We start from the raw sequence: 16176 nt of genomic DNA, 5'->3' as shown, positions 1-16176 counted from the left end.
GGCAAGCTTCCCGGTACGAGAGCTTGCCCGCTATTAATGACATTCCTTTGCAAAGTGCCAGCGCAGGAGGACTGATTATATCCCAAGATGTATTCAGTTTGCAGGGTGGACAAACGGGCCCGATTTGGGCCGTGTGAACACCGTGCACCTTAGACTATACATGCTCCAGAACTATGGCTGCCAGATCTGGGTTGGGAAATACCCAGAGCTTTGGGGGGTGGAGACTGGGGAGGGATCTCAACAGGGTATAATGCCGTGGACTCCGCCCTCCAAAAGCCGCCATTTTCTCCAGGGGAACTGATCTTGGTCATCTGGAGATCAGCGGCAATGGTGGGAGATCTCCAGGTGCCACCTGGAGGCTGGCAACCCTATCTAGAACCCACTACAGTGACCAGCTAAGTGCAGAAACGACTCCCTCAAATATGAAGGTTTCATAAGACTACCTGTGCACTCGAACTCCTCAAGTGCCTACCATCCGAGAAGATTCGTGTTAAATCCATTGCCTGACATCTTGCGGCCTCGTGTTGTGCCACAAAACCAGCAACGTCGAAGTGTTAAAAGGTCAAGAACAGAATTCATTTTCAGAAGGGTATTTAATAGGCTTCGTGAAGCCAAAGAACTGAATACAGGAAATCCTTAACCACTTTTAGTACAATATCGAGTTACATGTGTGTCTTCCAGTTTAAAAAAAAATATAAACAAACGGGTTTTGTTTTTTCAAGAACTACTTGCCAGGTCTGCAAGCTTCGGTTCTAGGTACATCATACAGTATAAATTTCTGATTTCTGAAGATCAAACACACGAGTCTCCCTTTACAATCAAGGGGGTCTGCCTTCCACCGTACCCCTTCCTTTACTACACCATAGGACTTTTACAAAACTACAAGGTATTAATGCATTTATAAAAACAAGGAGGATCTTTTACACCTTGCTCAAGACTCTGGGGATTTATAGGCAAAACGTAGGCTGGAGCCCCAATCTTAGCTTGTTAAAAGAAATCTGGGGAAGTGGTGGGAGGAAAAAAAAATCAATAAAAGTTATTAAAAAAATGCTGAAACACACCTGTAAAAAAAAAAAAGGCAAATTAAAATGTTTTTTTCCTCCAGAAAGCTCTTAACAGGCCATCTTGTAGCAGAAGCTGTTGGGCTGCATGTGATAAGACTACAAAAACGGGAAGGGGGGGAATACAGGTCGAGAACTAAACAAGATTCAGCGAAGCTCCAAAAATCTTTATAAATACGGCCATTTGGAAGGACGATCTTGATTCAGGAAGGATTTATGCTCGGTGCAAGCTGAGGACAAGAAGCAGGTACAAATCGTAAAGCATGCTGAAGAACACGGATTGCAATTCAACTAACGTCGTCTCCCTCCTCCCTGCCCGGGGCAAACTCTTTCCAGCCTCAGAAATGATGCTATGGACTAATCTTAACGTAAAAAAAAATTGCTCTAAACAACAAGACTTTGCTTCCTGGTTTTCATTCTTCTTTTAGGGCACTGTCTGTTGCCGGGTGAACATCCGCACGCACTTTTCCCTTTTTTTTTTTAAAATAGCAAGAGCCTATTAGGAACGTGGAGGTTTAATTCCCACAAACTTACGGTTCAGAGGAAGTCCCCTGTGCGTAAAAAGCCACGGTCATGAATTTTATAGGCTTGGCCCAACAGTATCCCTTAAAAAAAAAAGTTTGTGGATGGATGTAACTGTCTCAGCTTTGTATCCGGGCTGTGGGGCTAACTCACCACATGCATTGACTTTAGGCTGCCGACGAGGACAGGAAACCTTCTGGCAACGTTAAGACCAGGGCAGCTAAGAGGCTCTGAATGCTACGCTTCGCGGGTAGCTGCCACAGACCAGGAACGGATGCCAATTAAACCCCCACCAGGCCTACGCAAGGCACGCACATACCTAGTTATCGTAGTTGTCTCTGTAGGAGCCCCCAGAGTAACGGTCTCCATAGCCTCCCTGATTCCTACAGCAAAAGTACAGAAGATTGGTTTAGGCTGCTGCCGAGGTCCAGCGTTTCCTTACCATATGCAAAAGGCTGGCCACAGAACCTCAGTAAGTAGAACATTATTTCTGGATTTTTTTTATACAAGCTGCTTCCTCCTGTTACAAGAGTTTCATCTTTGTTGTCTTACATAATCAGTGAGACTGTGAGAAGGCTAAACATGAAAAACTAGGATCCGCTCCTAGCGATGTCTGTTTTGGGGGAAAGCGTTGTCACGGTACTCCGTATTCACCACTGTCTAAGATGGAAGAGCAGCAATTATGCCCCTATTTCTTGGAAGTATTCATTAACGTTGTGACGTTCTGAGTAGCACACACATCGGCTTGCCCTTGGTTTCTCAAGCACCGTTAACAGGGCCTACACAAAGCAGCAGTCATTTGTTTCCGGTGCAAACTTATTACAGGCTACCACGGCCTTCCAGCGGTGGCCAAGCAAGCATCAAGAAAATGTATACAAATTAGGGTGAGGCAATAGAAATGTCAGGAACCACCGGTGTTCAAGGCAGCTTTGAGCAATCTTCAATGGCCCCAAGGAAATGAAGAGGGATTTTTTTTCCAATGGCCAGCTGTAGCCTGAAAACCACGGGTGCACAGAAGCGATGGGCAACTTCTGCACACAATACTTATATTCCTGTGGCACACATAAGGGCAAGAATGTAAGACAGGGGTGTGCCTCCCGCCAGAGGGGACAGGTTCAGAAATATTTGCACGGCCTTGCCTCTGGAACACCATGGGAAGGAATATGCTCCAGGGAAAGGACTACCATGCCCCACTGATGAAGAATGACAAGATCAGTGTGTGCCTACGAAGTTCACACATTCTCAGAAAGACTGCAAGCGTTGCTTGCTGACAACCCCTGGCAGCTAAGTCACTGCGGTAGACAAAGGATATGGGATCTACAGTAGCACTGTAATCTAAGGTGCGCCCTCCCCCATGCTAAAAATCCTGTCAACACAAAGGACGCTAATTTCCGCCAACAGAAATGCTTTCCATTAATGGAATTTCCCTGCTTCCCTCCCACCACCGCCTCCCTGAAATGCTGCTCCTGCGGGATGACAGGGAAAACGATGAGGGAAACAACTGGAGGCCTGCGGCAACAAGAGACAAGCCACTCCTTAGAAGAGTTGGTTTTTATATGCCGACTTTCTCTATTCCTTAAGAAAGAATCAAACTGGCTTACTATCACCTCCCCCTCCCCTCCCCACAAGACACCCTGTGTGGTAAATGTGGCTGAGAGAGTTCGAAGATTGTGACTGGCCCAAGGTCACCCAGCTGGCTTCGTGTGTAGGAGTAGGGAAACAAATCCAGTTCACCAGATTAGCCGTTCATGTGGCAGAGTGGGGAATCAAATCCAGTTCTCCAGATCAGAGTCCACCGCTCCAAATCACTGCTCTTAACCACTACACCACGCTGGCTCTCCACACACACTCACACACCAGCTAGTAGAAGTTATTGCTGGAATCCATCCTAAGGAGTGCCAGGAGGACAAGCGGATCAGAAAACGGCTAAGCATACCTAAGGCATACTTAGCTAAAGTACACCTCCCCCGTGGTACCCTCCCTTTAGGTAAGGCGGAAATTCAACACGGCAGCTTCAAGGCTCCAAGAGAAAATCCTTAAAACAAAGCCCAAGGCTTTATGGCCAAAACTGGAATCTTTAAAAAGCCACAGATAGCACAAACATTTTAAATACTACAGGTTGCTGGAGGGAAAAAGTGCCTCACACTCGTGTCATGGTGCGTTGTCTGGTCCCTGCAACCAAAGTCCAATTTTTCTACCAGTCCCCATTTGCCCAGACTGCAAATGCCGCCAGGTGGGGCTTACCTGCTGCCATAGTAGTCTCTTGATCCTCCATAGCCACCGCTCCTGTTGTCGTAACGACCACCTCCATATCCTCCACCTCCTGGAACAAAAGGCACAAGGGTTTATTGAGCCTTGCAGTTCCGGGGTGGCTGAATGACCGACACTGAACAGCATGTGCCAAAGGCAAACTCACCTCTAGAGAATCCACGTCCACGGCCTCTGCCTCCAGAAGAGCCACGGGATGATTTCCCAGCCTGGTCAACCCTGATCTGACGGCCATCCACAGACTTGGAAAGAGAAAGAGTGAGTTAGTGCTTCTAGCCATGATGATCATACCCCTCCCCTCTCGTATGTTTCCCCATGATGATCGTACTGCTTGTATGTTTCCAAAATAAAGGCTGGTGGTAAAGCAACTGGTTTTCCTTTTATCGTAGAAAATTTAAGGGAGGTTCTTAAATGGGACCTCTCTGATGGGGAGAGGCTGTGGCTCAGAGGTAGAGCATCTGCTTGGCATGCAGAAGGTGCCAGGTTCAATCCCCGGCATCTCCAGCTAAAGGGGCTAGGCGAGCAGGTGATGTGAAAGACCTCTGCCTGAGACCCTGGAGAGCTGCTGCCGGTCTGAGTAGACAATATTGACTTTGATGGACCAAGGGTCTGGTTCAGCATAAGGCAGCTTCATGGGTATTTGGGGAAGCATGGCTCAGTGGTAGAGCATCTGCTTGGCATGCAGAAGGTGCCAGGTTCAATCCATGGCATCTTCAGTTAAAGGGACTAGGCGAGTAGGTGATGTGAAAGACCTCTGCCTGAGACCCTGGAGAGCTGCCGATCTGAGCAGACAAGACTGACTTTGATGGACCCAGGGTCTGATTCAATATAAGGCAGCTTCACGTGTTCAAAGAACGATTCCACCTCTGTTGAATGCTTCCCAACAGAAAATACGGAACCGCTCCCTCACTAAAGGTGGCCTGCTTGGCACTGATGAGGGCCCATACTTTATCTGCGGTTACCCACACCATGGAATGGGCCTCCCCAAGGTGAGCTGGGCACCCCCTGTGGAAACTTCCAGGAGGTGCTTTAAGGCCGTTTTACTCACCAGAACCTTTCATGAAATACATGTTTCGGGCATTTTATTAGGCCGAGGGTGAACTGGGGTTTCATTTTAGGGGTTTTTAATTATGTATTGTAAATTGCCTTGTGCCATAGGGTATAAATGCTTTAAGAAATACAGACGGGAAATAATTCTCCAACTCTTGACTTTTCTATACAGCCCTGTTGCTTGGTGTAGTGGGTTAAGAGCAGTGGTTTCCACGCTGGACTCTGATTTGGAGAACTGTGGGACTGCACAGAAGCCACCAAGATGAACTGGATTTATTTCCCCACTCCTCCACATGAAGCCAGCTGGGTGACCTTGGGCAAGTCACAGCTCTCTCAGCCACACCTGCCTCACTGGGTGTCTGTTGTGGGGAGGGGAAGGTTATTGTAAGCCAGTTAGATTTTTCCTTAAGTGCTAGAGAAAGTCGGCATATACAAACCAACTCTTCTCCTCTACCGGGGAGGGCAGTGGCAAATCACCCTGTAAACATAGTCTGCCTAGTAAACATCAGGATGTGACGTCACTCCATAGATCAGTAATAACCCAGTGCTTGCACCTTTACCTTTAAGGAGTCTGAAAGCGGCTTAAAATCTCCTTCCCTTCCTCTCCTCACCTTGTGAGTTAGATGGGGCTGAGAGCGTTTGGGGAGAGCTGTGACTGGCCCAAGGTCACCCAGCAGGCTTCACGTGGAGTAGGTAATCTAGCCCGGTTCTCCAGGATTAGAGTCCGCCACTCTTAAACCATTACGCCACACTGGCTGAAGGAGGGGGATGCACAACAGAGCACAAGCAACCCATGACGCAAGTTTGTGAGCCTCACTGTGGAAGGGAGAGGGGATCCCGCTCACCTCGCCGTTCATGGCCCTCATGGCATCCTTGGCATCCTCAGGACGGCAGTAGGTTATAAAGCCAAAGCCTCTGGACCGCTGGGTTTCCCGGTCTTTCACTACCACCACTGCAAAGGGGGAAAGCGAACAAGTTATCAGCCAGGCATTTTAATGAATCAAAATCATAAGAATATCTTGATGTCAACATTTTCTAAGAGCAGTTCCTCGGTGGAACAGCTTTCTCGGGAGGTGGTGAGCTCTCCTTCCCTGGAGCTTTTAAAGAGGCTAGATGGCCATCTGTCAGCAAGGCTTATTCTATTACCTTAGGCAGATCATGAGAGGGAGGGCATCTTGGCCATCTTCTGGGAATGGAGGAGGGGTTACTGGGGGTATGTGTGGGGGAGGTACTTGTGAATTTCCTGCATTGTGCAGGGGGTTGGACTAGATGATCCTGGTGGTCCCTTCCAACTCTATGATTAAGCTATACACCGGTGTCAGAATTACCACCGACTTCAGAAGTCCTTGGAAGACCTCAGATGCAACCAAGAAACAAGATTCACTCATCAATCCTTAATACTACAGAAGAGTCACCCACTGTTCGGATTAGTGAAACAGAGCACCACTACTTATGCGCACAAGAAGCTTGTTTATTAACCCAATTGCTCATTTAGTAGAGCTGCTTCCAGGAAGCGCTGGCTTACGCACTAGGCAGTCTTCCATGAAATGAATGGATGCACTCTATGGTGGTCCCTGGCCGAAGAGTGTGCAGCTGTCCTCGACGAGAGCCAGGGCCTTTTCAGCCCTGGCCCCAATGAATGCTCTGTCTGGTGACATCAGGGCCCTGTGGGACTTTGGGCCTGCAAGACAGAGCTATCCCGCCAGGCCTATGGTTGAGGACAGCTGTGAAATGTCATCTGCTGGCCTCCCGATCCCCCCTCCTGTTATATTATTGATGTCAGCTGAGGAGTAACCTGCTGCTTATATCTGGCAATATGAGTAGTATTTAGGCACCATCTGTAGTTTCTGTAGTTTTTAAGTTGGGATTTCATTGTTTTAAATTTAAATTATTTTGGTTAATTTTATTATTGATTATATTAATGTATCTTATATGATGTTACCCACTCTGAGCCTGGCTTCGGCTGGGGAGGGCAGGCTATAAATCACATAAATAAATATTTGCTTTCTGTATATTTTGAAAAGCAACGATCACTTTGAAAACGAAGGAGCGCGCAGTCTGGTGAGAAAGCTGGTTGCTTAGGAATCCTCAGCGCCGTCGGGCTTGATGTGCTGCATGAATGGACACTCAAGTTTTAGTTCTGGACATCCAGAGATGAGAATGACAAGCAGGTGGCAAAAGGGGAAGCAGACAAGCAGCTGTAAGTAACAGTTTGAGGGTTTTCGTTTGACCTTCCGCACAATCTGGCAGGCTGTCTGGATTAACTTTAAGGGACTTCCAATTTCCCCAGAGCCGGTTTTCAAATTACTTCTCACATGTATAAAAGGGCCAAAATTATTGTGGGCCTGGGCTGTTAGATCATATTAGGGACAGCCTATGTGGTTAACAGTGGTGTTTATAGTGTCAGATTAGGATCTGTGAGGCCCGGGTTTGAAGCTCCACTGTGGCATGGAAGCTTACTAGGCAGATCACACACTCTCAGCTTAACCTACCTCACAGGGTTGTTGAGGATAAAATGGCAAAGAGGATGGCGTAAACCACTTTGGATCCCCAGCTAGGCAGAAAGGTAAAGGAAGTAAATAATCCTTCCCTGGAGGTTTTTAAGCAGAGGCTAGATGGCCATCTGTCAGCAATGCTGATTCTACGACCATAGGCAGATCATGAGGAGGGCATCTTGGCCATCTTCTTGGCACGGAGTAGGGGATCACTGGGGGTGTGTGGGGGGAGGTAGTTGTGGATTTCCCGCATTGTGCAGGGGGTTGGACTAGATGACCCTGGTGGCTTTCTTCCAACTCTGTGATTCTAAGTAATAATGTTAGTCTTGGGAGTAGGAATTTCAACAGGCTTGAACAAGCTATGAGGTAAGTGGGAAGAGTTGTGGAGGACAATCCGTTAGAATGGAGACAAGACAGAGCAAAAAGGTTTTAGCACATCCCAGAGCTGCTATACATTTTGCACTCATCTATGGCAACTAGTAATGGCCCCTCAGGTGACCTAACTTTGCTCCCAGCACAGAAGCCCCACACGCAGATTTGTTACCGGAGACCTCGCAAAGGTAATTTCTTCCGCACTCTTTGCTCGTCTTGGTATGTGCTGAGCTGCAAGCCTGGTTTTAGCTGCCATTTTAGCTGGAGTTGGGCTATCAATAATCTGGGTTTTATTGTGCTGTGAGTCGCTTTCAAATCAACATCACGAGTTAGGGTATAATTTTTTAAAATAAACACACAAGATGATACTGCTGTTGGGACTGACTGACTCTTACATACAGTGAGAAAGAACGTTAAGAGCTAGAAGTGAAAGCAAGTTGAGAAAGACAGGAGGAAGTAAAAAGTCAATGGAGCTCAAGTGAGCAACTCTCTTGGGCAGGTTACTTATATGGCTATTGAAGTGGTATTGGTGCAATGATTTGGTGTGCTTGGTGAACAAGTTGCCACTAAGTGAGCTATGGGATTAGTGGCTTGTGAACTATAACTGAAAACACCAAGCATTTTGCATTATTTGGAGGGGACAGGCTGTGGCCCAGTGGCAGAGCATCTGCTTGGCATGCAGAAGGTCCCAGGTTCAATCCCCGACATCTCCCGTCAAAGGGACTAGGGCAAGCAGGTGATGTGAAAGACCCTCGCCTGAGACCCCGGAGAGCCACTGCTGGTCTGAGCATACAATACTGACTTTGATGGACCAAGGGTCTTATTCAGTAGAAGGCAGCTTCATGTGTGATTAATCTAAAACCAAGACTAGAAAATGATGGTTTTTGTAACTGTTAACTAGCAATACAACTTTGGGAAATCAGGTCATTGTACACTTTATTTTTGTCTCATAGTATGTGTACACTATTTCTGACCTAACGCTTCAGAATGAGAGGGTCAAACGTTCCCTTTATTTTTAAAAACCAAACAAAAGCCTCCTTACGTGCCGAGGAGGCTTTCTTTCTAAGAGGAGAAAAAAATGAATTTGAACTTTCCCTTTATGCTATTGTTTTGTATGTACTGGGATTTTTTTAAAAAAAGTGGTGCAGCCTACTAAACGATACAGAAAGTTGACCGATCGTGTACAGCAGCCATACCACACTAAGTAGTGTCCAGTTATCCACTGTGGCCCCCCACCTGGTGCAATAGTGGAACACAGGTTCCTGATCCCTCATTCTGGCATTATGATGATGCATGACTGACAAGCCTTTACACTTCTGACCGTAACATGCCTGAAAGTGTGTAGTACTTAGCTTAGTCATGTGATGTATGCAAACACTAAGCTTTAAGCCTAGCCACTTAAGTGTCATGAACACTGAAACGTTGGCAAACACAGCCACCATGATCCCTCAGATACAGGCAAGACTGCCATCTTTCCTCACCTTCTGCAATGTCTCCATAGGGGGAGAACAACTGCTCCAGATTCTGCTCGTTGGTGTCAAAACTGAGCCCTCCAATGAAGAGCTTTCCTTCATCCGATGCCATTTTGGAATAATCTGCAGACAAAAGAATTGCTCGTTTAAATCTGGGCATCCTGAACGGCATCCCAACACACCATTTTAATATCAAGGCAAAAATATCACCATAATTCATCTTCTCTCATTTGAACATCTGAAAGCTCTTTCAGAGGTCAAGTTTCTTTGGATGCACACTGATGTACTGGATCAGCGTTTAATTTGGTGTACGGCCAAAGTTATCATTAACTGGTTGTCTGGCCATTCCTGATTAGAAACTACCCTGCCTACACACAAATGATCAGGGTCAAATCCCCCCTCTCATGCAGCTCAATGGGGATCTACCCCTTGATAAAGACAAAAAAATCACTACGTGCTCATACCCACAGGGATAAAGAACACGTACTTTCACTTTCATGTCTGAACCGTACTTTAGTTTCTCAACAGCACTGCTCAGTATTTCAAGTTTATGCTGTTTACCTTCTTTAACTTTCATCATGTGACTGGTTATCTGTAGATGTTGATGTATTTTACTAACGGGCTCCCTGTTCCTATGCATGTTTACATGGGAGAAAAATCTTGCTATGATCAGGGCATTCCCGGTTAAAGATGCATGGGGGCTTACAGCTTGGTGCAAACCTGGGTGTACTTTCCTAGCATTAAACAGGAAATAAAATGTTACTACACACATTTTATCTTTTTCACTAGCATGTGCTCAAGGTCCCCAATCATGTTTCAAGACAAGGTGGTGATCAGATCCAGTCTCCCTGGCCATGATCTAATACTTTCTAAAGGAGTTATTTCTGTGTAAACTTCTGTAGAATCAGGTTACAAAGAACCTTTTTCGAAAAGGAGGATTGCTCTACCAGTTACCTCAGATTAAAAACATTCCTTCTTTTGCATTCTTCCTTCCATAGAACTCCCAAGTATATGTCTATTTTCATGGTATTATTTTGAAGTTATTACTTTTAATGTTTATTTATTTTTTTTAAATCCAGACATGCATAGGCAATATTGCAGGCTCATAATTTTTGTGGATTTGCAAGGCTAGACAAAGGTCTTTCAGGGGCAGGAAATCCTCAGCATCGCTAGCCAACCTTGTAGGGTGCATCTACTGCCTTCTCAGCTCTGCGGAGTGTGCTTATAAGGCACTTTTCCTTCACAGGACATTCATCGCCTCACCAATAAACATGGGTAAAACTCTTTCACCCTCCCAGCACTAGCTAGAAATATTGTTTGGCCAGGGACCGATACTTATTGTGAAATCCTGTTATGATCAGGCAGGAAGTGAACCCTGCCGCCATTTGGAAGGGTCTGCCCGAGGGAGGAGTTTGGGAAATTTAAGGGACGGGGATACCCCAAGGGGCCTTTTACAGCACATGCAGCCAAACCGCATTGGGGCAGGCGTAATTGAACTGGCTGCAATAGTTGCAATTCCATTTTGTGTAACGCAAGCCCCAAGAGTAGCTCAACCGGTAACACAGCTTGGCGTCTCCTTTGTGGCTCCTGGCAACAGGATTCGAATCATCCCCCACAACCTTGGGACGCACCAATGTTATCCCAAAGCGTATGGGAGTTAAGGTGGTAATCTCGCACCCATGCATGCTTGTAAATCTTACTAAGCTCGGGAGGGCGGGGAGAGAGGAGACTTCCAAGCAAACGTGCCTTTGATCCAGTGGTGCGCACAAGGCACAATAGCCTTCCAAATGAACCCGAGGGGTATTATTATTGAGAAATCCCGTTATGGTCAGGCAGGAAGTGAACTCTGCCACAGCCATTCGGAAGGGTCTGTCCAAGGGGGGAACCTGAGAAATTTAAGGGATGGGGATACTACAGGGAAGCCAGGCATCTACTTCCAGGCATCCACTCCCCTGCGAGACTTTTATTAACGTGATGATAAAGCCTCAGTATTTCAAATTAAATAAAAATTGGGAGGTAATGTTATTGTAATCTGCTGAGGATTTTAGCCCAGGGCCACAGGAAAAAATAATTCTATTGTGCTTCATGGTCGTCTGGCAGCAAGAACTGGCGGGAAAAAAGGCGCCCCTGCAGGCTGCAAAGATGGGGGGAGAGAAACGATACGGCAAGGATGGGCCGTGGCTCAGTAGTAGAGCATCTGCTCGGCATGCAGAAGGTCCCAAATTCAACCCCCAGAATCTCCAGTTAAAGGGACCGGGCAAGTAGGTGATGTGAAAGACCCCTGCTTGAGACCCTGGAGAGCCACTGCCGGTATGAGTAGGCAACATTGACTTTGATGGACCGAGGGTTTGATTCAGTATAAGGCAGTCTAATGTGTTCAATTCTAGCTGTATTGTAGGGGAGGGGCCGTGGCTCAGTGGTAGAGCATGTGCTTGGCATGCAGAGGGTCCCAGGTCCAATCCCCCGCCATCACCAGTTAAAGGGACTTGGCAAGTAGGTGAAGTGAAAGACCTATGCTGGAGAGCCATGGAGTGGGGCTGTGGCTCAGTGGCAGAGCATCTGCTTGGCATGCAGAAGGTCCCAGGTTCAATCCCCGACATTTACAATAAAAGGGACTAGGCAAGAGGGTGATGTGAAAGACCCCTGCCTGAGACCCTGGAGAGCCGCTGCCAGTCTGAGTAGACAATACTGACTTCGATGGACCGAGGGTCTGATTCAGCAGAAGGCAGCTTCATGTGTTCAAGGATCCCTTCCACCCCCCCCCAGGGTAAAATGGCCGCGACCACGTGGTCTGAGCAGAATGCGGGAAGGCGAGCGCAGCGTTCCTCCGGCGAGGGGGACCCCTTCGCCCACACGCATGCGCGCAAGAGCCCCGCTGGCCTCCCGCGCTCAGCCGACGGACCTCGCGCAGGCGCAGTAGCGCGGGCCCTCCCCGCCTGCCTCAACCCAACTCCGCCGCCGCAAAGCTCTCCTTAACTTTCCCCGGCCGTTAGCGATTGCCTTCGCCCGGCGCACGCGCACTGAGCCCTCGAGGGGCCGCGGCGGGCTTTCCCCCCCCTTTCCCCCGCGGGCGCATGCGCGCGGGGGCCCGCCCGTTCTTTATGGGCAACCGCCGCCGACGCCATTTTGTGTCGCGTCTCTCCCTTCTCCCAGCTCGGGGGGGGGGGGGAAGAAAGGCCCTTCTCTCCGCCGCGGCTCCGTCCCCCGCCGGACCCCCTTCCCCTCCTGGTCGCGGCCTCGGCGCCCCCCTGGAGGGAAAGAGGGGCCCCGTGGGGAGGCACTCACCGAAAAAAGGGGTCTCTGAGGAAGAGATGCGCGGAGACCCGTTAGCCGCTGAAGCAGGAGGCTTTCGCGATGGCGGCAAGAGAAAGAGGCGAGGGGGGAATGAGAGCGAGGCTGCGCTCGGGCCCCGCCCACCGCCGCGCGGAGCCCGGGCCGCGATTGGCTGGGGGGCGGAGGGAGCGGGGCGACGCCACAATGGAGGCCACGCCCACTCCTCCCCTCCCCATCTGTGGCATGCGGGGAAGGGGGTTTGCAGGGCTCGCCACGATGAATGGGGGGGGGGGACCATTCATTGCCAGACCCCCCCCAGTCTGAAATTCAGACCCAGGAATGTAACCCCCACCCCCCATTCACATGCAATGCAATGCACGGATAAGATTGGGTGCAAACAGCAAGGCTGCAACCCTCTTTGCGCGTTTACAGGGGGGGGGGGAAACGGTGCAAAGCAAGGCGCCGATCCCACGAGACGCGCCCGAGACCCCATAGATTGGGGGTCCATTGTCCCTTCTTTCCACGTCATTGTTAGGGAGGAGGGGGGAGAGGGAGGGAGAGACCCTTCGGAGCTTTTCTCTGCCTTCTCCTAGGACGCATCACGTATGCAAAAGGGGCCTGGCTGTTTGTTCGAAGGCAACACCAGTAAGCCATTTTGGACACGTGTCTGCTGCATCCTGCCGGTCGCTCACTAGCTTCGCTTTTTCCCCCCCCAGTTCGGTAAATGGTGACGGCCGGCTTTGCAAAAGTGCTTGGCGGGTCTGTTCCGAAAAATGAGTTGCTAAAATGTTAAGGCGAAAAGGAGGGAGAGTGGAAGGAGAGGAGTTGGCTTTTATAGGCTGACTTTCTCTACCTTTTAAGGGAGACACAAACCGGCTTGCATTCACCTTCCCTTCCTCTCCCCACAACAGACGCCTTGTGAGATAGGTGGGGCTGAGAGAGTTCAGAGAGAACTGTGATTAGCCCAAGGTCACCCGGCAGGCTTCATGTGGAGGAGTGGGGAAATGAGTCTGCCTCTCATGTGTAGGAGTGGGGAATCCAACCCGGTTCCCCAGATTAGAGTCCCCCACTCGTGTAGGAATGGGAAAACCAACCGGTAACCAGATCAGAGTCCACCGCTGATGTGTAGGAGTGGGGAAGCCAACCCGGTTCTGCAGATTAGAGTCCGCCGCTCATGTGGAGGAGTGGGGAATCAACCCCGGTTCTCCAGATGAGAGCCCACCGCTCTTCACTGCTTCACCATGCTGGTGTTTCTTGGCATGGAATGGCCCCTGCTGAGATTCTTCGCTTGCGGGCCCTGGAGGTGCTGCGGCCTTTAGATAACTAATGGCAAGCACGCAAGCTTTCAGGTTCTGCAGAACTCTTCATCAGGCAGAGGGGGGGAAAAAACCTCTCAAAGGTTTGCACACCTCTTCGTGGCAGGTATACGCACAGAGTATAGGCCTGATTTAAAGTGACACAGGCAGGCAAACAAAATTTAACCATGTCACGTTGCAGATGGTCAGTTACTCAGATGCCCAATGTTGCTGGGCAGTTAGCCTGTAGTGGTTAGAGTCTCAGATTAGGATCTGGGAATGCGTGTGTGCATTAAGTGCTGTCAATTCACTTCTGATTTATGGCGACCCTATGAATTAACGTCCTCCGAAACGTCTTGCGAAATGAGGGTTGGGGCTTCCTTGGTAGAAGAAGAAGAGTTGGTTTTTGTATGCCGACTTTCTCTACCTTTCGAGGAGCCAGTGTGGTGTAGTGGCTATGAGCGGTGGTTTGGGGCAGTGGAGTCTGATCTGGAGAACCGGGTTTGATTCCCCACTTCTCCGCATGAGTGGCGGAGGCTAATCTGGTGAACAGTATTTGTTTCCCCACTCCTACACACAAAGCCAGCTGGGTGATCTTGGGCAAGTCACATTCACTCAGCCCCACCTACTTCACAGGGTGTCTGTTGTGGGGAGGGGAAGGGAAAGGTGATTGTAAGCCGGTTTGAGTCTCCCTTAAGTGGTAGAGAAAGTTGCATATAAAAATAAACTCTTCTTCTAAAACCGGCTTACAATCTCCTTCCTTTCCCCACAACAGACGCCTTGTGAGGTAGGTGAGAGAGCTGTAAGAGAACTGTGACTGGCCCAAGGTCATCCAGCTGGCTTCATGTGGAGGAGTGGGGAAGCCAACCCGGTTCACCAGATTAGAGTCAATCCTTCTCATGTTGGGTCTTCCACTTTTCCTAGCGGTGTTGCCTTTACCCAGGATTAGATCCACACCCTGCCATGGAAGCACCAGTCACATATTCAGCCCAGCCTACCTAACAGGGTTGTGGAGAGAATAAAATGCAGGAGACAGCAACGATGTAAGCCGCTTGGGGTGCTCACCGGGGATAAAGACAGGGCATAAATGAAGAAAATAAGTCTAAATAGAGCTGCTGCATGTGTAGTGTTAGGACTTGTGCAGCTTGTGGAGTGTGCGGCTGTCCTCAACAAGGGCCAGGGCCTTCTTGGCCCTGGCCCTGGCCTGGTGGAACAGTCTACCAAGTAACATCAGGGTCCTGCGGCACCTAAATGAGTTCCGCAGGGCCTGCAAAACAGAACTGTTCCGCCAGGCCTACACCTGAGGATAGCCGCAAGCCATTATCATAAATTGCTGGCCTCCCCATCCTCCCCCAACTGGTTTTGAGGCTCACTGGCTGGTCAGAACTGCCCGGCAGCTGAAGTCATGCCATCTTGTTTTTTAATATGTGGTATGAATTTTAAGGTACGTTTTAATATTGATTTTAATTGGTGTTTTATATTCTGTTGTGAGCCGCCCTGAGCCTGGCTTGCTGGGAATAAGGGTGGGATATAAATGTAACTAACAAATAAATAAATGCCTGTGTTGGCTATGGAGCTCTGGTGTGTTAGGACCAGATGTAAAGCCAGTTTGGTGGCCCAGTTTAAATGAGTCGCTGGGCGTATACAAAGTAATAGGAAAAAGGTACCACTATGTAAATGTCTAAGCTAGGAAAAGAGACCTGTTCTCCTTAGTCTGTATATGTTAAGTTGCTTACATCTTTTCTAGTGACTCTTGTGTTCTTATAACGGGATCGGAGTATGATAGCCTCCGTTTAGTCATTTTGGCTTCTAGGGACAGTTCAGGCGTGATCTAGAACCCATTGATTTGTCTTTTTGGCGGTCCACGGTAACCGTAACACTCTCCTCCAATGCAGCTTTTAGAGGCAGCTGCGCACATTTCAGATGAAAGCATAGCTTCTAAAAAAAATTTAAGCCATAAACAAATGAAGTTATGAAAGAAGAGGTGCCTGCAGAGGCATGGAGGCAAATAGCAGGTATTTCACAAGGCCCCAAGAATGACAGTTGTAGGTGAGTGTTAGCCGTAATGAGCTCCTGGCTCTTGGGGAACAAGATCATCCCCATGAGGCTCTTGGGGAACAACTTAAACATAAGAAAGGCCCTGCTGGATCAGACCAAGGTCCATCAAGGCCAGCAGTGTGTTCACACAGTGGCCAACCAGGTGCCTCTAGGAAGCCCACAAACAAGACGACTGCAGCAGCATTATCCTCCTGACTGCTCCACAGCACCTAATATAATAGGCATTCTCCTCTGCTCCTGGAGAGAATAGGTATACATCATGACTAGTATCCATTTTGACTAGTAGCCATGGATAGCCCTCTCCTCCATG

The 16176-nt window shown here is 48.8% G+C and overlaps 1 protein-coding gene across 1 annotated transcript; it reads right to left on the bottom strand.

Moving 5' to 3' along the window:
- Window positions 1-574: 574 nt before the first annotated feature.
- Window positions 575-12587, bottom strand: LOC130486066 (cold-inducible RNA-binding protein-like). The gene is made up of 7 exons (XM_056859250.1): window positions 12526-12587; window positions 9250-9363; window positions 5747-5853; window positions 4000-4093; window positions 3828-3906; window positions 1903-1966; window positions 575-1291 (listed from the first exon to the last, which is right to left on the bottom strand). The coding sequence occupies exons 2-6, from the start codon at window positions 9350-9352 to the stop codon at window positions 1903-1905; spliced, it is 447 nt and encodes a 148-aa protein (XP_056715228.1). The 5' UTR covers window positions 9353-9363; window positions 12526-12587; the 3' UTR covers window positions 575-1291.
- Window positions 12588-16176: the final 3589 nt, after the last annotated feature.

Source organism: Euleptes europaea, chromosome 1, assembly GCF_029931775.1.
Source record: "Euleptes europaea isolate rEulEur1 chromosome 1, rEulEur1.hap1, whole genome shotgun sequence".
Classification (NCBI taxonomy): domain Eukaryota; kingdom Metazoa; phylum Chordata; class Lepidosauria; order Squamata; family Sphaerodactylidae; genus Euleptes; species Euleptes europaea.
Note: the sequence above shows the minus strand (reverse complement) of the source record. Positions and strands in the feature narration are given on the sequence as shown.